Source organism: Odocoileus virginianus, chromosome 4 (genome assembly GCF_023699985.2).
Source record: "Odocoileus virginianus isolate 20LAN1187 ecotype Illinois chromosome 4, Ovbor_1.2, whole genome shotgun sequence".
NCBI classification, from domain to species: domain Eukaryota; kingdom Metazoa; phylum Chordata; class Mammalia; order Artiodactyla; family Cervidae; genus Odocoileus; species Odocoileus virginianus.
The window spans coordinates 11,648,730-11,671,620 of NC_069677.1; the positions used below are offsets into that span (position 1 = coordinate 11,648,730).

The following is a 22,891-nucleotide window of genomic DNA, read 5'->3' on the forward strand; positions in this document are numbered from 1 at the left end:
AGCTGTACTGGATTTCTCCCAGGACCCAGGCTACACGGGTTCCCACATCCCTGCCATCTTTGAAAAGTTGTCTGAAGACTCGATGCTTGGACTTTGGCACCCGTCCTCCAACCTCAGCATCACTGCTTGCCTGCAGCGGATACTGGCGTAGGAAGGCCTGACCCAGCCTCCCAAACTTGGGTCTCAGTCTTCAGCCTAGCGTTTATGTCAAGTCCAGTTAATTAAATGCATATTAATATTTTTAATGCCAATACCACTTTTAACAGAGATGGTCAGTCCATCAGAGTAAGAGGTTGTCATGATTCTAAAAAGATCGCATCTCTGCCCTAGCTAGCCATTTGACACAGGGCCATCCTCAGCCATAACACAGGCTACATGCGGTGATAATGCCAACCATGAGACATTTAACTCCAGGGGTGGGTGTTGGTGCTTGCTGTGTAAGAACTGGGTTGGGATCCTGTGGGAGAGAAAGCACATGGAAAGGTGAAGCTAATATGAAAAGAAATTTCCAACTAGGGTAAGAATCATAGACTTTCGGAGTTGATGGAATCTTGGAAACCTTTAGTTAACACTGTCCCCTTCATTTGTTTGTTTTTTTATTGTGGTGAAATATACATGATATAAAATTTACCATTTTTACCTGTTTTAAGTGGCATTAAGTGCTTTCACAGTGTTGTGCAGCCATCACCATTATTCATTTTCAGAACTGTTTCATCATCCCAAACTGAAACTGTAGCCGCTGAACAATAACTCCACTTCATCCGCCATCTCTCCAGTCCCTTCCAAGACTTTTAGAAGAGGAAACCAAGGCAGAGGAAGTTGTGACTTTCTGTTCAAAAAATGAGCAGGTGCCCTGAAGCCTGTTTCTGGTTTTCCTGGCCCTTGTTCCCCCACCCACACTATCCTGCTCCCCTCTTGGAGCTGCCCACCCCCATCTTCAGATTGTTTTTAATCTAAAACACAGATTCTGGCAGACAAGAAGACGTGCCTTCCAGTGCCAGTTTTCCTCTGTTAATTTGTTATTCAGTTTTCCAGCTCAACGAAGAAGAATATCTTTTCCACCCATCCTAGCCCTGCAAGGCTGAAGCAGAACTTAAAAAAAATCACACAAAGGCAGTATCACATGGAAAGAACACTGGCACAGGAGCCAGGAAACCTGGACTCCAGTCTAAGGACTGTCAACTGTGAGGCCTCAGGCAGGTCAGCGTTTCTGAGCCTAGGGGGTTTCTCTGTAAGAGGTCACAGAGCTCTGGGAGCACGGGTGTTTATGTAAGAGACGTTGAACCCTTTGAGTCTCATGCTGGTCTAAGGTATAGTATCAAAAGACTTTGCTCTCCTGAACTTCTGATTCTGAGAACAATGAGGCCCCAACAGAAGAGAAAATAGAAAAGTTTGTGCTTTGCCCCCAAAACTTGTTCTGCAGGGGCTATGGCAGGAATGGCCTGGGTACATTTCCTCCCGAACCCCAGCTGAAGCGTCTACTTCCGGCTCTGGGAAGGGTTTGAGTGGTCAGAATTGACCTTTCTTGCCCACCCCAGACCCACAATTCCCTAGGCCTGGCTTTCACATCTTCAAAAACCTAGCCTGCTGCTCCCACCTTAGCTGCCTCAGTGCCTTGTCCCAGATTCAGAGCTTCAAAATAACCTGGCCAGACAGATTCAAGGAAACTTTTACACCCCTGGTCGGGTGACTGACCTCTCTGCATTGCCAGTGTATTTCCACTGGTGCCTGTTTCTGCATTTTATAAAAAGAATTTTTTTTTTTTTTTCTGGAAAGAACTCTTTGGAGAAAAGAAGGTGAAGCATCACATTCCTCTCATTTTATTTTTACAAAATATTTTCTTTGTAATAGATCTGATGGGTTGGGCCCAGAGACTCACTCCTCTTGCCTAGCTTAGCTCTAACTCTACATGCAGATTGATTGATATTCTGCCACTGGGAGAGGAGCACTTCGCTGGCTGAAGCTAGTGTTTCTCTCTCCCAAGAGAATTCACTACAAGCTCTTCCACAGCATAGTCACATCTACTATGCTTTCTGTTCCTTCCAACCGTTTGGTGAAGATGGGGTTTTCTTACCCTCCTAGAAGAAACAGGTTCAGAAAGATCACAGTCATATAACTGATAGAAATAGCAGGTCTTAATTGTGGTGCTTTGAGAGGACAGACTTGGCATGTGATAAAGAAGAAGTCTGCTCCCCAAGTGAGGCTCAGTTCCTTTCTTAAGGAAGGTCAGTTTCAGGCCGTCCCCTGCTGCACATTTGCTTGCTGGAGGAGAATTTCTTCCTCAACAACTTTTCAAATCCCTTGACGGTTGGGGTAATTATTTGGCCTCACCACACCCATTCCCAGTGACTCAGGAGTCCAGCCATAAATGCCCGGAAAGAGGTCCAGTTTCAAGAGCCGGAAACGTCTGAATTATTTTTTCAGGTCAGAATAGTCACCCAGCATACCCTCACCCTCATCTGGAAGCCTAGCCCATCTCATTTGTGTCATACACTGATGGGATTATGAGGTGCTATTGACCCAGGAGAAGTCGCTCTAAGAGCCAGCTATTAGAGGAGCAGAGGCCACCACCTCCCTTGCCCATACCCCATGCTGTCAAGGTCCACCTACAGGCCCGCTCAACATGATTTCCTAGTCAACTCAGTTTAACACAAGTTGGTTGATACAAGGCATTGCAGTGAGTACTATAGAGGGCCAACAAATTATGTTAATTAGGCCCCTCCCTGTGTTGTCTCGTGGAGGGAGGTGGCTTCGATTAAATGCCTTTGTTATATAGGAACTCTGAAATCTGCTCTTATGGGGTCGTAGAGCCATTCAGGTACTGATTCAGTGAATATTTAACAGCCACTCAGGGCTGGGCTAATAACAGTAGCTCCTGTTTATCAGCCTTTCCTATGTATCCGACTCCATACTGAGTCCTTTCCTCCCAACAGTGCCATGACATAGGTACTGTTATCATTGTTTTTGCTTTACAGGTGAGAGAGCAGAGAGGTTAAGTAACTGTCCCAAGGTTGTGTGTTCACAACCTGTCTCCCATTATGCCTGTGAGCATGGTCATTGGCTTCACACAATGTCAGGGGCTGGATTGGAGGGACTGATAGAATGTAAACAGTCTTGGAGAAGTGTGAGGGTGAGGAAGGAGCTTGAGAGTGCCTAGCACATATTGAAAAGAGACTGCTATCTGGGTACCTGGGGTTTAGGTATGTGGGAAGAGTGGTAGGAAATAAAGCCTGGCAGGTGAGTTTTAACCAGGCTCTGAAGGCCTCAAGGGATTTGCTAGGAAGCCTGGACTTGATCCAGTGGACAGTGAGGAGCAGTCAAAGGTTGTTGGGCAGAGTCCGGATGATTCATTCTGGACTTTAGGAAGTAACTGGCACCTAACTGAACACAGTGGGGACGGGCAGGCTGATTGGAGGGCTGTTGTAGTAGACCTAAAGTGGGAGGTAGCAGATACCCAACCCCAAGGGGCAGGACAGGGAGAGAAAGGAACGTTAGTGAAAGGCAGGAAATGACTGGTAGGGGAAACAGGGACGACAGCAGCTGTGTGTTCAGCTCAGGGACCTCAGGGAGGAGGCACTGGGCATGGGAATCCACAAGTCAGTCTTCTTCTGGCCCTTGTCCTCAGAGCACATCATAACCTATCGTGGGTCCACAGACTCTGGGAAGTTGTTTCCCCAGTAAAAGAAGTTTGGGGGATCGGGATATGATCAAGGTTAAATCATTAAGGGATGAGACCTCAAGACACTCATGCATAAAGATTTTGACTATTCAAAGTCAAGATTGTAAATTCCACGTTGGAAATGTGAGTTACAGAAGGGAAATGATAACACCACCACTGCAACCCCAGCCCCACCCTTATGAACACCAGAGACCGGTATGTGCACGCAATAAACCACCTTTTTGTTCCTTTCTCTATTATTTTGTGAGACAGGGGATAGATCTTTTTTCATTATTCTGTGTAAGTCATATTTTTATTCCTTTTATTTTTGAGAACACAATGTTCTTAAAGCAAAACTTGAAGAATAGGAGAGGGATTTGGACTAGAAGGGGCCTCCCTCATGGTTCAGTTGGTAAAGAACCCTCCTGCAATGCAGGAGACCCTGGTTTGTTTCCTGGATTGGGAAGATCTCCTGGATAAGGGGTAGGTTACCCACTCCAGTATTCTTGGGCTTCCCTTGTGGCTCAACTGGTGAAGAATCCTCCTGCAATGTAGGAGACCTGGGTTCGATCCCTGGGTTGGGAAAATCCCCTGGAGAAAGGAAAGGCTACCCACTCCAGTATTCTGGCCTGGAGAATTCCATGAACTGTATGGTCCATGGGGCCGCAAAAAGTTAGACAAGGCATGAGGTATGATTTCTGGTTTGACTTGCACTTTCACTTTGGACTAGAAATCCCCATGAAACAATGTGCTTCACATAGACACTCATAACTCTACCCAATAGTTAGTGCTTTTATGTTCTTCTCAGGAACACATGGAACTTTTTGTGAAAATCAACCATGTACTACCCATAGAACAAATTCCAGTGAAAATCAAGGAATCAGTCTTGTAGAAACCAGGAACAAGAAGATAATTTTTTTAAATTTCACATATTTGTAAATTTTAAAATATTTCTATTAAAATTGGGTCAAAGGAAAAAAATCACGGTTGAAGAAAAAGTACTCAGAACCAAATGATAATGAAAATATTTGGCAGGTAAGGATAGCTCAAAGAGAATTCTATTGTCTGGGATTGTGTTGCAGTTATGTATTTTTTAAATCTCAGCTTATGTCCTCTTAGAAATGAGAAGAAATAGGAATATTTTCTAAATATTTAGAGAAATGTTTACTAAAAACTAGAATGTCATGTCTGGTTTCACCAGATTGGAAATATGAAGGGTTAAACCTCCAAACCAGAAATCATACCTCAACTTTTAGACATTGTTTTTCTGTTATCTGTCCATTTTATTGCCAAGTCTCATCATCTAAAAAGCCCTTTCTTTCCTTGTTGGAACATAGACTCACTTGACACAAGCACTAAGAGAAAGAGGAGGCAGAGAATGGAATTTTATTTCACTCAAGGTAGCTCTGAGTTGAGTTTAGGACATTTGGTTTGAGTTTTGTTTGACTGTTTTGACTCCCTCGGCATTCTCGGTGTATAGTTTTGAACTGTGTTTTGTGAGAGGTAATGAGGGATTTAGAAGAAAGAGGTATTTTTCTTCTGGAGTCAGTTGACACCTGGTCTTCTAGACAGATGGGATTTCACCCTCACTCTCAGGTCTTGGAGTCAGAATCTTGGACACTGACTGGCAAGAAAAATAAACTCCAGATTTGCTCAAAGCTCAGCTTATTATTCATTGCTGGTTGATTTCACCTGTAATTCTTTCCTGTTACCTCACTGCCCTTCCATTTTAAAGTAAAATCAAGAAAACAATTGGAATTCTCTCCAGAAGGAAGAGACTGAGTTGCTGATGAACCGAATTGTGGTGGTTCTAGGAGGACCCACTACCACCTGCTGCCCTCTGCTGTTCATACATAACCGGATTCCTAACCAGCCCTTTCCCACAGGGTCTATACCAGCCTCCTCCTCCTGAAGTTGGGTCTCTCAGAGAGAGAACGTGCATTTCATATAAACAACGTCATCTTCCCTCCACCTCCGCTTCCATTTTGGAATCCAGATCTCTCCCCCTGCCCCACCACCACTTTACATGGGCTCCCAGACTGTTTCTGAGGAAGGAAAACATTAGGTTTCAAGAAATGTGTTCACCTTATAATTAACCCTTCAAGTCCCAGTCTGATACCTCAGGTCATTTCCCACAGCACCAGTGATCATTAGACAAGGTAGTGTCTAATGGAAAGGAAACAAGTTCTAGTCTAAACTCATTGAGTGACCTCAGTTAATTTAACAAATTCTACTTGTTCTGCTATGTCAAGCAACATGACAAAGTACATAAAATACATGAACAGGTTATGGCTTCAAAAGGGTTCACAAGTCTGGTGGGGCTCTTAACAGGCAGGGGAGATGTGATGACAGATGGCAGCACATGATCAGAGCCAAAGAGAACAACCTCTGGAAGAGCAGAGAAGAGGGGAAGATCACTATCGGCTAAATCTCAGATCGTGACTGACTGATGAGATTTCAGAATAAGCCATGTTCCGGATAAATGAAAATAGAAAAACACTCCAAGTTCACGGCAGGGCATTTTTCTCAACTCTCCTCCCCAAAATTAGGACCCTATCATTTCAGTTTTTCATTGATTTGACAAATAGCAATGGAACACTTGTGTGCCAGGTATTGTGCTAGGCTCTGAGGCAATGACTGTGAATGAAACATGGCCCTTGCCCGCATGGGCCTTGTGGTCCATAGGGAACCACAGATAAATACGAATTTACAGGATAAAAGGTTGTCATGACCCTCCTCCAGTCAATACTCTGATTTGCTTCAAAATAGATTAAAACAAGGAAGGAATCCCCTATGGGCATAATCCAGAGTCACAGAAAAACACTAGGATGGATTTTTTTTCAGGCTCTTTGTTCTTGCTGGACAAGTTTGTAGAGGAGAACTGGGTAGAGATGGGACATGGAGCAAAGGTCAGCAGGCAGTCCTTTGACTTTGATGACAAAGTCTCCCAATGCTTTTCCCAAGACCTTGCCTCTGCACTGAATGCCAATGTGAAAAAAGCTCTGGGAGCCATTTCCCCATCACTGTCTCTGTGCTGTTACACTTAACGTCCCTGTCTTCTCAGGAAATGGGAATAAGTAACAACTGCTCAGCACTTTCTCCCAGGGCTTTGGAGGAGCAAATGAAGGAATCTGAGTAGTTTATGCCAACTATGAAAGGCTAAACAAATTAGTGATGGTATTACCATTATCAGCAACACCTGGACCGGCCAAAGGGCAGCGGCATGAAGAGAGATGCCTTCCACAAGCTGCCTCCAGATAAAGAACCTGCAGTTAAGCCGTACTGGCAGCCTTTCTCTCCAAAGCCCCCGCTAAGGTCTACACCAAAGCTAGGAAGATTTTCTTTTTAAACAATGCCTGCTGTGTTTAATAATATACTTAACACAGTTGTGGTTGTGACAAGAAAGGGGAATAAGGTAAACTCTCTAAGCAGCAGTTTGGGATGTTTATAAAGCACTGCCACACTGTAGGTTTATGAAACCCCACTCAAATGTTTGTAACATAGGAAACTGCCATTTGAGAACTCTCTGAGACTGCTGGCATGGACTCGGTGTCTTGCTCCCTTGTGGATTCCCATCAAGATGGGAAATACAGGCCATTGAACAAAGCTGGCAGCATTCCCAAATCTTTTTGACCCTAGAGTCAAATCCTTCTGATTGATTTGGGGTAGGAGGGAGAGGGCAGTGCTTCATGTTCCTTGAAGGCTGGTTATTGACATCAGCCAAGCACCGTCCTAGACATTGCATGTCATTTAATGCCATCTTTCCCACTGGACCATTGGCTCAAGGAGGGTAGTGGGCATTCTGCCTCGCCCTCTGCTGGCCACCGCCACTTAACCAATGGTAAGCTGAGTAAAGCATCATCAAATAGGTTGAGCCCTTCAGTCAAACAGCTTTCCAGGTGGGCATTTTGATCCCCAGTTTACGGATAAAACTGAGGCTTCAGTTGCTTGGGGATATTGTTCAAGGCAAGAGAGTGTGTCTGGCTTAGAGTCTGGATACTACATACTCTGTCTGCTCCTAGAGTTTACAATCCCTCACGCATCCCATATTCCTAAGAACCTACTCTCTCAGAGGCCATGGATTTTATTGTTTTAAACCATTTTTTTTAAGTTTCCATTCTATTGTATTTAAAAACAGATTCTAATCAAATATTATTAGGATTACACACAGGAGTAATTATGTTATAGATCTTTTGGTCCTATTTCCAGATTTTATGTATAAATCAGTCCTAAATTCATGGGAGAACTGAAATGTGACATAGGTCAAATATTCATTCAACCAACATGTATTAAATGCCCATTACATGGCACACTGGGGGCTAGAGGCCTGAGGTAAAAAGATGAATTAACATGGTTCCTGTTTTTCAAGAACTTACAGTCTCTGACTGAACCATTTTTTCCTTTAAAAATTTATTACAAAAGTGAAACATAATGACTGCAGAATATTTGGAAAGCCCATATAAGAAAAAAAAAATCACCCAATGTTAAGATGTTTTATAAATCCTAAGGTCAGAACCTATGTCTTAGTATCTCTGTATCCACAAAATCGTACACCATCCTGTGTGCTGCAGTCACAAAGAGTTGGACACGACTGAGCGACTGAACTGAGAAGCAAGCAGTATTTTTTGAATGGGGGGACAGCCCCTCTCCATCTCATCACCCTGAGAAAACCACTGTTAACGTTTAGGAAATATTCCTAGTTTTCCTTGACTGTGAAATGACTGATTCCATGTCATCCTCCCACTTCACCTAAGCCAGGTGGGTCAATTTCTGGCTTCCTTAGCAGCCCCTGCAAATGATGCTGTGCCGCCCATCAAGTGTACTGGTAGTTTAGTTACCTTTTCAACTAGAGCAACTCTTCACACTTCTCCTCCCATGGTCTGGGGTCTCCTTACGTAGATGGGGTTTCAAAAGTGTGGGAAAAGCAGTCCCTTTACCATATGGTCCATGCACCCCCCACCCCACCCAGAAAAACGTCAGGGGCAGGAAACTGGTCTATCCGAGATTGGTTTCCTTGGATTGAGGGTAACTTTTACCAGCCTTCCTCAACGGGCTGCATGTTGATTCACCTGTGTTTTATTTATTTTTTTTTAATTTAATTTTATTTATTTTTTTTCCATTTATTTTTATTAGTTGGAGGCTAATTACTTTACATCATTGCAGTGGTTTTTTTCAAACATTAAAATGAATTAGCCATGAATTTACATGTATTCCCCATCCCGGTCCCCCCTCCCACCTCCCTCTCCACCCGATCCCTCTGGGTCTTCCCAGTGCACCAGGCCCGAGCACTTGTCTCATGCATCCAACCTGGGCTGGTGATCTGTTTCACCCTAGATAATATACATGTTTATCGCAGCACTGTTTATAATAGCCAGGACATGGAAGCAACCTAGATGCCCATCAGCAGACAAATGGATGAGGAAGCTGTGGTACATATACACCATGGAATATTACTCAGCCATTAAAAAGAATTCATTTGAATCAGTTCTAATGAGATGGATGAAACTGGAGTCCATTATACAGAACGAAGTAAGCCAGAAAGATAAAGAACATTACAGTATACTAACACATATATATGGACTTTAGAAAGATGGTAACGATAACCCTATATGCAAAACAGAAAAAGAGACTCAGATGTATAGAACAGACTTGTGGACTCTGTGGGAGAAGGCGAGGGTGGGATGTTTCAAGAGAACAGCATCGAAACATGTATACTATCTAGGGTGAAACAGATCATCACCTGTGTTTTAAAACTGCTGATCCCAACCAATTAAAAGAGAATTTCTAGGCATAAGGCCCAGGCATTGGGATTTTGTGTGTTTTTAAAGCCACCTGGGTCAAGGAGTGAGAACCACCGGTTTAAAAGCAGACAGGGCAGTGGTGTGAGTGGCCTTGGAGACTAGCAGAGAGCCCTGTGGTGGTCAGAATCATGGACACTCAGCTCTAGGATGAAGCATTACAGCAGTTTCCTGCAGCCTGTTTCATGAAAAACCTGAGTGGTAGATGCAGGCAAAAGGTTTGCAGAGAGGAACTTGGAGGAGGAATATCTTTTTCCAAAGGGCTTGATGGATGCCTCTATAAGGCAAAACTGCACAGAAACCAAGTTGACCTGTGACTATGGTAAATCAGGAAGATAAGTGTGACTGCCCCAGTGGGCGGTTTGCCAGGCCTACAAGCTTCCTGCCTTCTTTATGAAGTAAAGAAGAATTTTGCAAAATAAACTATTAGAGATAAGCCACTGCAACAATAGGCCTCTTAGCAGAAGAGAGATGATTAGAATTAAATAATCTTTATTTAAATAGTCATTGAATACTTGTCAAGCATTGTGCAATATACATAGTGTCATTTAATCTTCATGATAACACTTTGTACTAGGTATTATTTATCCCCAGTTTATAATGAAGGAAAGTAATGGTAGTAAAGTTTAAATGACTAGGATAAAATCACATAAAACAAAAGAAGTGAGCCCCAGCCTCTTCTACTCTGTACCAGGTTTCGTTCACCCCACCCAGCTTTGTGACCTAGACTCTAGGATTAGAGGTCATACAAAAGATGGGAGAAAAATCAAGGCAATCATATTTTCAAGAAGGGGTAATGGCCAGTGGACTGGAAGTTTTCCCTTCCGTGAGCTCCATGCTGTCACATGGCAGACAGCTTGGTATGTCCAAAGGGCACCAGTAGGGCCTCCACCAACCAGCCACATGACCAGCCAGGACACCAGGGCAGCCCAAGTCTCCGTTTCCTCACCTAGGCAGCCAGGAGGGCGGTTCTGTGGTTTTCAAGCTGCCTCTGGAGACTTGGGCCACGGGAGGAGTTCTGGGAGGGCAGGATGAAGAAGTGGAACTTTCCTTTCCCCTCAACAAGTCAAACTCTGCATTTAGCTGCTGGGAGGAAATGACTGGATTCTTGTCCAGCACCCTTCCACTTTAATAGATGTCAGGTCCTCTGTTTTTGAATATCCCCAATGCTGGGAAGAGTCAGTGCCATCACGATGCTAGAGTGAATGTCAAGGTGGAGGAGAATGGGTTTTCATGCATATAACAGGGAGGAAGGGCAAGTGAGGAGGACAGCAAGGCCAGCTCTGCAGTCACAGTACACCCGCCTGGGCCCACTGCCCAGAGGGAGTGTGAACAGAGCCGATGGGAAGGTAAATCAGGTGCCCTTGTCACTGCCATAGTGCTGCGGTCACAGACTGCAGGGGCTGGGCTCAAGGCTTCTCGCCCCAAATTGTGCTTTCATCTTGGTCACTACGATGAGTCTCCTGTTCTCTTTAAGTAGCTTAGGATTTAAGCAATTTTCTGTTTCTTTGTGTTTTTCAGATCTTAAATCCAAATTTCATCCAAGAAGGTGAGTTAAAAAGTGACAGAATTGACTACACAGGGATTGGCTAAATAAATTATGGCAAATCCAGCACTGAGGTAGCTGAGGTAGCATCTTTAAACAATGGTCATGTAGTCCTGTACTTATGGACAAGGAAAATGTTTAGGATAAACAGTAGGGTAAAAAAGACCACAACTTGCAACATGTATAATGGGATCCACTTTTTGTAAGAAAAGATATATTTCTATAAAATCTAAAAGGATATATATCAAACTGTTCACGGTAACCTCTGAGTGATGACATCATGGAGATTGTCCTCTCTTTTTTTAAATCTATATTTCCTAATTTTTCTAAAACTATACATTTATTAATGGCAACCCATTTCAATATTCTTGCCTGGAGAATCCCATGGACAGAAGAGCCTTGCGGGCTACAGTCCATAGGGTCATACGCAGAGTCGGACACAACTGAAGCGACTTAACATGGCATGGTACTTTACAAATACTTTTTCATAGGACACAAGTGACTCTGCTCTGTTAAGCTGAAGATTATTCGAATCATTACACAGCAAGGGTGGGGAATGAGAGGGTCATGTTATAAAATAACTGTTTTGTTCTGTTTCTTCTGAATAATGCAAATTTATGTCATGTTGATTTGACCACAGTGGCGCCAGAATTCCTTGTGCCTTTAGTGGATGTGACCTGCTTGCTTGGGGACACAGTGACACTGCAGTGCAAAGTCTGTGGGCGGCCAAAGCCCACCATCACTTGGAAGGGTCCAGATCAGAACATCCTTGACACTGACAACAGCTCAGCTACATACACCGTCTCCTCCTGGTAAGCAGCAGCCCCACATCAACACCACACCTCCCCACACCTCGGATAGTACCCAGAAGCTAAGTCTGGGATGCAACTCCTGTTCAGGTTACTTAGTCTCTCAGAGAAGAGCTGCCCTGGAACCTATTCTAGCACAGACCCTTTGTGGCCCTTGGGATCCTATGAAACAGTGATATACTCAATTCCTCCATTAAGAACAATTTTCTTAGAAGGAAAAAAAAATTACTTACTCCAAAGTATACAATAGAAAACAGAAAATCCAGCCACAAGTATGCTTCCACACAAAGACTATAAAATCAAACTTGGTTGAACCAAAAGTGAAAGTGTTAGGCACTCAGTCGTGACCAACTCTTTGCAACCCCATGGAGTGTAACCCACCAGGCTCCTCTGTCCATGGGATTCTCCTGGCAAGAATACTGGAGTGGGTTGCCATTCTGTTCTCCAGGAGATCTTCCTGGCTCAGGGATTGAACCTGGTTCTCCTGCATTGCAGGTAGACTCTTTACTTCTCAGTCACTAGGGAAGCCCCACTAATTAAGAACTTTCTTAAACAATGCTGCTTACAGAGGACAAGCAGTCACAAGCCCTAGATGCTTAAAAAACATTTATGGAAGAAACAGCTAGGATCAAGTCACTTCATCCTTTAGCTTAATGTTTTTGTGTGTGAAATGATATTCCCAGCAGAGACTCTATGGCCTGATCCTAAAATATCAGTGGACCCAGGGAGCTTAGGATGAGAGTCAGTGCGTGGCAAGGGTCATGAAGATTACCATGTTATGTCACAACCAGTGAGGAGGGAGTGGGACTGACTGTGACCTCTGGGTTTAACCTTTTCAGAGCAGTTCTTTAATGTCCTGGACCCCAGGCTGGGACTACTGGGAAAGTTATTTAGTGAAGGAATTTGCCTTAAGTCACTCAATTATTTTGAGGGTGCCACATGTAGAATGTGAACTACTTGAACATTTTCATTCTTTAGTCTTTCCATTTTTTGTACCACTTGTTATTGCTTATGGACTGAAAGTATTTTAGGACCAAATATTTTAGGTAGTAATAGTAATATTGGGAATCAGTATTTGTATAGGTCTTTATTTCAAACCATGTTCTAATTCTTCTCATTTTACTCCTTTACCACCCCTCATTTACAACCAACTTAAGAGATAGGCATGCCAAGAATTTTGTTCCTCTATATGGAATTGGGGAGATAGAGGGCAAGGTGCTCAGCTAAGGTGTGTAAGAAGATAACAAACGGGGACTAGACCTTGGTCCAAAGGACTCAGCTCAGCACACCTTGTACCTTTCCTGGTTGATTGTCTCATTACTGGTATTTGAGGACATCCTTTTCATGTCCCTAGTGATTCTGGGGAAATCACCCTGAAAATCTGCAATCTGATGCCCCAAGACAGCGGTATCTATACCTGCATAGCAGCAAACGACCATGGTACTGCGTCAACATCTGCTACCGTTAAAGTGCAAGGTACAGTTTCTTTGTTAGTCAAATATTTCTTGTGCTTTAATATTCATTTTTAATTATGGTAAAATACACATAAGATGTACCATCTTCACCAATTTCCAGTGTGCTGTTCAGTAGTGTGAAGTACACGCACACTGTTTTGTAACCCATCTCCAGAACTCTCTTCATTTTATAAAGCTGAAACTCTGCACCCTTGAAACAAAGTATCTCTACTTCCCCCTCACTCCCCTCAGCCCCTGACAACCACCATTCTACTTTCTATGAGTTTGTGTTAGTCAAACATTTTAACTGGACATTACAAGGGTTCCCTGAGACCTGGGGAAGAGGGGCATTGTGTGAAAGTTTCAAAACAAGGTTGCAGCAAATGGGAACAGAATGAATCTTTGATAAGAGTTGTCCGGGCCCTACTGTAGGCCTCCTACAGCACAGTTCTCTCACTGAGCTTTCTGTCCAGTATGCAGCATTTAGTCCAAGGAAGAATTCCGACAGCAAGGTATGTCTCCCAAGTCTCCCTTAGCCTAGGAAAGATGTACCATTTGGTGCACAAGGTCACAGGAAACATATGAGGTAAAGGTTAGGTCATGCCCTAGGTGATTTTCAGCCTTGGCATAAATGCCAAGTTCTGCAGAAATGGCATTTGACCCTAATTTCTCTCCCGCAGGCGTTCCAGCGGCCCCTAACCGCCCAATTGCCCAAGAGAGAAGCTGCACTTCCGTGATCCTCCGCTGGCTGCCACCATCCAGCACGGGAAACTGCACCATTTCGGGTTACACCGTGGAGTACAGAGAGGAAGGTGCGCCGCCTCCCCTGCCTCCTCTTCTATCTTCTCTTTCTCCTAAGGAGGTCCTTCCGAGTCATAACACTGTCTGCTTCCATGCCTTTCATCAGCTGTCCCTTCTCATATCTTCCAACTCAGCACCAAGGCCTCAGGCCAGGCTTCAGCTGCTTTTGATCTCAAACACCGAGCAAGATTTTTTGCCAAAATGATAATAACTCATGGCAGGTGACAAAGTACCTTCACCTGCTCTTACCTACTTAACAAGCCTGATCACCCAGACAGGGACAATCAGGCCTATTTTACAGGTGAGGAGGCTAAAGCTTAAAGAAAGTTAAGAAGCATGAAGCTGGGGTTCTTAAGAGGCAGAGCTGGCACAAGAACCCAGTTCTCTATTAATAGTTTGCTAATCTGTGATCTTTCTTCCAGAGTAGTAACTAGGAGAGCAAAAGCAATGCTCCACCCCACCTCACCCTTCATCTTCACCTCTAGACGAAACTTAGAGATCACTGTATAAATTTAGAGATCACTTTTTAAATTGTTCAGTTTTTAACTTTGTTACATTTACACACTAAGAGTGCATATATATCCTTAGTAGTTAGGAACAACTATTATCAAGAAGAATTCACTGAAATGAGAAGCTGCTGTAACTCTAATTGTTAATAGCACTCTCTGAACCAGGTGATGAATCACACTCCTGAATTGAAAGCAATGGTTTACAGAATCCTCTGTTTTGCTCTGCTCTCTGTTACTCTTCTTATTTTCACCCTTCTTTCCCTCTGCAGTTATATTTGTCCATCTCTTTGTTTAGCTGTTCACTCTGTCTCAACTCAGCACAAAGGCATTGATGCTGAGCTGAGAGACACGTCTCTCCAAGCTTGTATTTCCCTTGGCATTCTTCAGGTCATAGTTCATCTTATGAACTAAGTTCTCTTGGGAAAGTTATGTAATCTTTCTGAGCCTCGGTTACTTTATGTGTAAAGTGATACGATTGCTCCCGATCTCATAGGGCTTCTGTGGATTTAAGTGACAACGTGGAATGAGAGAATTATGGGTAGACTCCTTCCACGGTATTTTACATGTACATGGTGCATAGTACATGTTCATTTCCATTCTGTTTCCATTTTCAAATGCCTGTTTTCTCTCACTTTGTTATTAATGTACAATATATTTTTCTGGCCTTATTGAAAATGTGCTGTGTGTTCCTCTAAATTCGTCTTGCTCTGTCTTTCACTCTCTCACGTGCCCATTTGGAAATGAACAGACTCTACAGGCCAGCTGCTTTAACACCACTCATGATGTATTCAGTCTCTTAAGAAATCGAACCCAGACCTGCCACAGTTAGCCAACAGGCTTTCAAGGCCCAAGGCAGTGACCACAACTGTCCCTTGAATGGAATGTGTCATTTTTCCTTTCATTGTTTGCTGAAGGTCTTTGAAACAATGTCCCTCTGGCCTTTTCTCTTTCCCACTCCTCGAAAATTGTGCCCTAGGTTCCCAGGCCTGGCAGCAGTCAGTAGCATCGACCTTGGACACCTACCTTGTCATTGAAGACCTCAGTCCTGGGAGTCCTTATCAGTTCAGAGTCAGTGCCAGTAACCCCTGGGGGATCAGCCTTCCCAGTGAGCCCTCAGAATTCGTGCGACTTCCAGAATACGGTGAGTCCCAGCCACACCCCGCACCCTGGTGGTGAAGACAAGACAACTGGCCAATTGTCATATACTCACCAGCCCTGGCAGCCCACTGGCCTGCTGGGCCATTGAGCTAGAGCTGACCTGGATTTGCTTGTTGGCTTCTATCAAGTAGCATTTCAGAGGCCTGATGAAGAGTGTTTCCATAAAGTATGGGGCTCAAGTTAGATCTGCCACCCATGTCTCCCCTAGGCCTACCATGTCCTGGGCACCTGTGTGTGTTGCCAGGCACCTAGAGGGGCAGACAGGAGCCATGAGTCCCATGGGTGCTACTTGTTCCGCTTCTGTGATGGAAACACCACGCCTCCTCTTCCCTGGGAACCCCTGCCAGACTAAGTGCACCTCACAGAATTAGTGACAGCCCCACTCACCAATTTAAAATGGGTAAAGGAAAGCCACCTTCTGGAAGGTTGGAGTTAAAATGAGTATCATTTCTCCACCCCCAGCCCTCCCAGAATGTCTTTCTTCAGGGTGGATACATTTTTAAGTAGATATGTTGAATGACTAAGATATGCATTTAACTAGCTGCATTTGAGTATTTTACAAACCTGATTCTTTTTTTGCCCCTCTATTCATGAACTCACCAAGCCACCTTGGTCCCTGGGACATTTTGTAAGAAATCTCCCAATAGTGAAGTTTGGGGCAGTGCAGGACAATGGACTGTGTGGGGTAGGGATAGGAAGTCACTGAAATTAAAAGACAGTGAACTTGTGTCTTTGGGTCAAGGGCATGCTGGAGTCTCCAGAGGAGCTGCGGACCCTCTAGGGCCCCTGGGCTGCCGCCCCCCACCCACCCCCACGGTTAACTCCGGAAATGTTCCCCAGGCCCTCCCCACTGCTAGCCGGGCTCAGCTCTGCTCCCAAGGGGCCTGTGACTCACTGGGAAACCTTGGTCCTGGTTCTTTATTTCCTCAGAACTCTTACGTGGGTAAGCCATGTCCAGCCTCAGCCCAGCTATGCTGTGGGCAAACTGAGATGACCAGGGTCAAGAGCGACGTGCTGCAGCTTAACTGCTCTTCTCCCAGCTGCCCCCTGGGTCCCACCCAGGATGACCACTGCTTCTGTTTTGCTTCCTGTTGTGAGCCTTGCTCCCCAGCAGACAACACAAATGTTGGTGTGCATGCTGTGTGTGTGTGTGTGTGTGTGTGTGTGTATAAATCATTGCCAGGGAATTAACATATCAAACAAGGTAGTGCTGCCAAAGATTATGCCAGCTGTATTAATATATTTGGGGTAAAGCTAAATCATTCGGTATACCAGATAGGCTCGTTAATGCAGAGAATAAAGGGGTGAGAATGAGCAGTTTTTAGACTGCTCTGTGCATGTTCCTTTTCTCGTTGGACTTATAACTCTTCCCCTTTCCTCTCTGCTGCATCCTTCCTACAGCCCTGATTCTCACTGGCTTTTCTAGGCCTTTCAAAGTGTTTTGTTTTGTTTTTCCCTTTTAATTTTTGCTACCAGATTTCTATTTGAAAACATCCAGAAGTTACATTTCTGATTGTTCTAAGTTTTCCCTTCATTTATGGAGATAGTACGGGGAGTCTGACTCTGTCATATCAGTTTCCCCTTGGCTAGTATTTTTTTAGATAACATTTCAGAGAATTATGGCATTTTCCCACTGAGTTAGATTCCATATTTAGTCATGAGAATTGCTCTGGGGGTGATGTTGGAGCTTTTCTGTTAACCTTTTCGTTACTCTTGTATGACTTCCTCAATATGATAAATGGATCCTTTCTCTTCCAAAGACGCTGCTGCTGATGGTGCCACCATTTCTTGGAAGGAAAATTTTGATTCAGCTTATACTGAGCTGAATGAAATTGGAAGGTAATGACGCAGTTTTCTGTTCCTTCATTTATGAACACTTAACAACATCAACATCATGAACATGACTTTTTCTTGTTTTTTGTTTCTTTTACTAAGTGCATTTTCTCTATACTAAGAAAAAACCAGACTGTTTATGTGTCTTTTCTATGGTTCTTTTTCTAACTTAAGTTGACGTTCTCAGCCTTTCTGCTTTTCTCCTATAAGAATTTAAGGCTCGGTCTTCTCTTCAGGGTACAGTTTAGCTACCCTGGAGTTCTGATTGTGACATTTTCATTGTTCAGCTCTAAGTACTTAATCCTTCAGCTATGATTCTTCTCTTTGACCCAACTGTAGAAATGTTTTTAAAATGTCCAAATGTATGAGATTTTTTTTATCTTTTTTTCTTTTTTCTTTTTATTGAAGGATAATTGCTTTATAGAATTTTGTTGTTTTCTGTCAAACCTCAATATGAATAAGTCATAGGTCTACATATATCGCCTCCCCTTTGAACCTCCCTCCCATCTCCCTCCCCATCCCACCCCTCTAGGTTGATACAGAGCTCCTGTTTGAGTTTCCTGAGCCATTCGGCAAATTCCCATTGGCTATTTATTTTACAGATGGTAATGTAAGTTTCCATGTTACTCTTTCCATACATCTCACCCTCTCCTCCCCCTCCCCATGTCCATAAGTCTATTCTCTATGTCTTGTTTCTCCACTGTTGCCCTGTAAATAAGTTCTTTGGTACCATTCTTCTAGATTCCGTATATATGTGTTAGAATACGATATTTATCTTTCTCTTTCTGACTCACTTCAGTCTGTATAATAGGTTCTAGGTTCATCTGCCTGATGAGAACTGACTCAAATGCATTCCTTTTTATTGCTGAGTAATATTCCACTGTGTATATCTACCACTACTTCTTTATCCATTCATCTGTCGAACATCTAGGTTGCTTCCATGTTCTAGCTATTGTAAATAGTGCTGCAGTGAACAATGGGATACATGTGTCTTTTTAGTTTCCTCAGAGTACATGCCTAGGAGTGGGATTTCTGGGTCATATGGTGGTTTTATTCCCAGTTTTTTAAGGAATCTCCATACAGTCTTCCATAGTGGCTGTATCAATTTACATTCCCACCAACAGTGCAAGAGCGTTCCCTTTTCTCCACACTCTCTCCAGCATTGTTTGTAGATTTTTTGATGAGGGCCATTCTGACTGGTGTGAGGTGATATCTCATTGTAGTTTTGATTTGCATTTCTCTAATAATGAATGATGTTGAGCATCTTTTCATGTGTTTGTTAGCCACCTGTATGTCTTCTTTGGAGAAATGTCTGTTTAGGTCTTTTTCCCACTTTTTGATTGGGTTGTTTGTTTTTCTGGCATTGAGTTGTATGAGCTGCTTGTATATTTTGGAAATTAATCCTTTGTCAGTTGTTTCATTTGCTATTATTTTCTCCCATTCTGAGGGTTGTCTTTTTACCTTGCTTATAGTTTCCTCTGCTGCACAAAAACCTTTAAGTTTAATCCCATCCCACTTGTTTACTTTTGTTTTTATTTCCATTAATCTAGGAGGTGGGTCATAGAGGATCTTGCTTTGATTTATGTCATCGAGTATTCTGCCTATGTTTTCCTCTAAGAGTTTTATAGTTTTTGGTCTTACATTTAGGTCTTTAATCCATTTTGAGTTTATCTTTGTGTATGATGTTAGGAAGTGTTCTAATTTCATTCTTTTACATGTAGCTGTCCAGTTTTCCCAGCACCATTTATTGAAGAGGCTGTCTTTGCCCCATTGTATATTCTTGCCTCCTTTGTCAAAAATAAGGTACCCATAGGTGCATGGGTTTATTTCTGGGTTTTCTATCTTGTTCCATTGGTCTGTATTTCTATTATTGTGCTTGTACCATACTATCTTGTTGACTGTAGCTTTGTAGTATAATCTGAAGTCGGGAAGGTTGATTCCTCCAGCTCCATTCTTCTTTCTCAAGACTGTTTTGGCTATTCTGGGTCTTTTGTGTTTCCATATGAATTGTGAAATTTTTTGTTCTAGTTCTGTGAAAAATGCCTTTGGTAATTTGATAGGGATAGCATTGAATCTGTAGATTGCGTTTGATAATATAGTCATTTTCACAATATTGATTCTTCATACCCAGGAACATGGAATATCTCTCCATTTATGTCTTTCTTTCATTAGTGTCTTATAATTTTCTCTGTACAGTTCTTTTGTCTCCTTAGGTAAGTTTATTCATAGATATTTAATTCTTTTTGTTGCAATGGTGAATGGGATTGATTCCTTAATCTCTCTTTCTGAATTTTCATTGTTAATGCATAGAAATGCAAGTGATTTCTGTGTATTGATTTTGTATCCTACAACTTTGATAAATTCACTGATTAGCTCTAGTAATTTTCTGATACTATCTTTAGGGTTTTCTATATACAGTATCATGTCATCTGCAAACAGTGAGAGCTTTACTTCTTTTCCGATCTGGATTCCTTTTATTTCTTTTTATTCTCTGATTGCTGTAGCTAGGACTTCCACAACTATGTTGAATAATAGTGGTGAAAGTGGACACCCACGTCTTGTTCCTGATCTTAGGGGGAATGCTTTCAGTTTTTCACCATTGAGAATAATGGTTGCTGTAGGCTTATCATATATGGCCTTTCCTATGTTGAGATAGGTTCCTTCTATGCCCATTTTTTGAAGAGTTTTAATCATAAATGGGTGCTGAATTTTGTCAAAGGCTTTTTCTGCATCTATTGAGATTATCATATGATTTTTATCTTTCAGTTTGTTAATATTGTGTATCACATTGATTGATTTGCATATATTGAAAAATCCTTGCATTCCTGGAATAAACCCAACTTGATCACGGTGTATGAGCTTTTTGATGTGTTGCTGAATTCTGTTTGCTACAATTCTGTTGAAGATTTTTGCATCTATGTTCATCAGTGATATTGGCCTGTAGTTTTCTTTTTGTGTGCTGTTTTTATTTGGTTTGGTATCAGGGTGATGGCCTCATCAAATGAGTTTGGAAGTGTTCCTTCCTCTGCAATTGTTTGAAAGAGTTTTCAAAGGATAGGCATTAGCTGTTCTCTAAATGTTTGATGGAATTCTTCTGTGAAGCCATCTGGTCCTGGGCTTTTGTTTTTTGGGAAATTTTTAATCACAGCTTCAATTTCAGTGCTTGTAATTGGGTTGTTCATAATTTCTATATCTTCCTGGTTCAGTCTTGGAAGATTGAACTTTTCTAAGAATCTGTCCATTTAAAAAATTATCTTCTTACTACCGATTTCTAATTTAATTACCATGTGGTTAGAGAATTTGGTCTGTGTGATACTGATTCCCTGATTTTTGTTGGGACTTGCTTTATGAGTAGTATATGGTCAATTTTCATAAGAAGTTCCATGTCTTCCTTAGAAGAATGTATAATCACTAATTGTTGGGTTCAAGTGTCTCTTTTTCTTTCTCCCCTTCAGTTAGAAAAATGTGTTCTCAAAAATGAAAAGGATAAAAATATGACTTTTAACAGAATAGTGAAAAATAATGTATCACATGTCTCACGAAATAGTTGATGATAAGAAAAAAAAGGGGTTCATGCTTGTGATATATTGGTCTCCAAGTGGTCTAAGTGAGAGAATGTGAGTAAGTCTTGCAAGTCACCCACCCTCCTGTGATGTGTAAATAACAGAGCACCCACTAGGATAGGGCCATTTGTATCATCTCCATCTCTGATTGACATTTCTCAGTGAAGCATAAAATTTCCTAAGTGGTTGTGACAGAGGTTGTGGAGAGAGCAAAAATGTTCATTATTCTCATTTTCCTAGGCAGGAGTCACAATGTAATTCACTGCCTTTTGTTACAGCTCCTTTCATAAAAATCCAGCTTTGGCTCTACTTCCTGATCTTCTTCGTGTAGGTAGCCAAACAGAAAAACAGAGGGGGGAGAGTCAGTGGAAATCTACATGGTAATGATGATGATGCTTATTGAGTAATATAGCCCTCTGGATACTATGCAGATATTATACAAAAGTTATTTAATCTAATCCTTACAACACCATGAGGTAGTGTTTGAGTAGATTTCCAATAAAGGAAACTCAGGCTCAGAGGTTAAGTAACTTTCTCAAGATCCCACAACTAGTAAGTATAGAGCCAGGATTCAAACTCTGGGTACCTGACTTTAAGCCTGTGTTTGTTTTACTAATATATGTTGTTTCTCATCACAGCAATTTTTGTCAAAAATAAATTTTGGTAATTGAAATCTAGTTTGCTCCATGATACTGAAGTTTGTGAAGCTATATATGACCCCCAGGGCTTCATGGTGGATCAGCACTAAAGAATCTGCCTGCAATGCAGGAGACGTGGGTTCTATCCCTGGGTTGGGAAGATCCCCTGGAGAAGGAAATGGCAACCCACTCCAGTATTCTTGCCTGGGAAATCCCAAGGACAGAGGAGCCAGTGGGCTACAGTCCACGGGGTCGTAAGAGTCAGACACGACTTAGTGACTAAACCACTATCACACTATGAGCCCCAATAATAAGCAGATCAAATCCCCATCTGGTTATAAACGAAACTGGCTCAGTCCCCTGAATGTACCAGTTAAGTCCTCCCCAAAGCCTGTATTTGCTGTTGATAGTCATAGGCTATCATAGGCACATTTTTCTCTTGAAAGATGGATGTTTTGTTATTTCTTAAGGAGAGATCAATTTTCTGATCTGTTCAAAGCAATCAATTTTTTTAAAAGTTCATCTCCAATAACCTGAAGATTTTCCTCTCTCCCAAGTATAGTCTTCATATTTTTAGAAGATCCTTTAAAATGCTGTTATGTTAACAGAATGGAAATAAGACATGTAGATACTTACATGAGACACAAAATATATCTGTGCCACTGTGCCAGGGTCGTATAAGTGAGTCAGCTTTCTCCATCACACATAAACCTAGAATTCTAGGTCTATATGGCTATCTTGTTAGAAATGGCTCTTCAGTAATTATTACAAAAAAGAAATATCTTCACTCCTATAGTTCATTCAAAGAAGCAAAGAGCACTTGAGCATAGCATACTTAACCAGAAATAAACTATACAGGCACCATTGCAGCTTAAAGAAGCCAAAGAGTTATCCCCTGGGAATGCTACCTGGTTACAGGATCCAAAAAGGCAGCAGTATAGCCTATAGAGTTGGACGATAAGGAAAGCTGAGCACCAAAGAACTGATGTTTTTGAACTGTGCTTTTGGAAAGGACTCTTGAGAGTCCCTTGGACTGCAAGGAGATCAAACCAGTCCATCCATAAAAGAAATCAGCCCTGAATATTCATTGGAAGGACTGATGCTGAAGCTGAAATTCCAATACT

General features: G+C 42.3%; 1 protein-coding gene across 13 annotated transcripts in view; it reads left to right on the forward strand.

Annotated features, from left to right (window-relative positions):
* Positions 1–22,891, forward strand: part of KALRN (kalirin RhoGEF kinase) — a 668,360-nt gene that overhangs the window by 632,073 nt on the left and 13,396 nt on the right. For 11 of the 13 annotated variants that reach the window (XM_070466100.1, XM_070466108.1, XM_070466101.1 and 8 more), the window contains 6 exons: positions 10,978–11,005; positions 11,643–11,814; positions 13,166–13,287; positions 13,946–14,077; positions 15,552–15,716; positions 17,494–17,572. In XM_070466100.1, the coding sequence (XP_070322201.1) occupies positions 10,978–11,005; positions 11,643–11,814; positions 13,166–13,287; positions 13,946–14,077; positions 15,552–15,716; positions 17,494–17,572 (698 nt within the window). Of the gene's footprint in view, positions 1–22; positions 645–704; positions 5,322–10,977; positions 11,006–11,642; positions 11,815–13,165; positions 13,288–13,945; positions 14,078–15,551; positions 15,717–17,493; positions 17,573–22,891 lie in introns of those variants that run through there. The other 2 variants (XM_070466111.1, XM_070466110.1) reach the window with 2 other exon arrangements.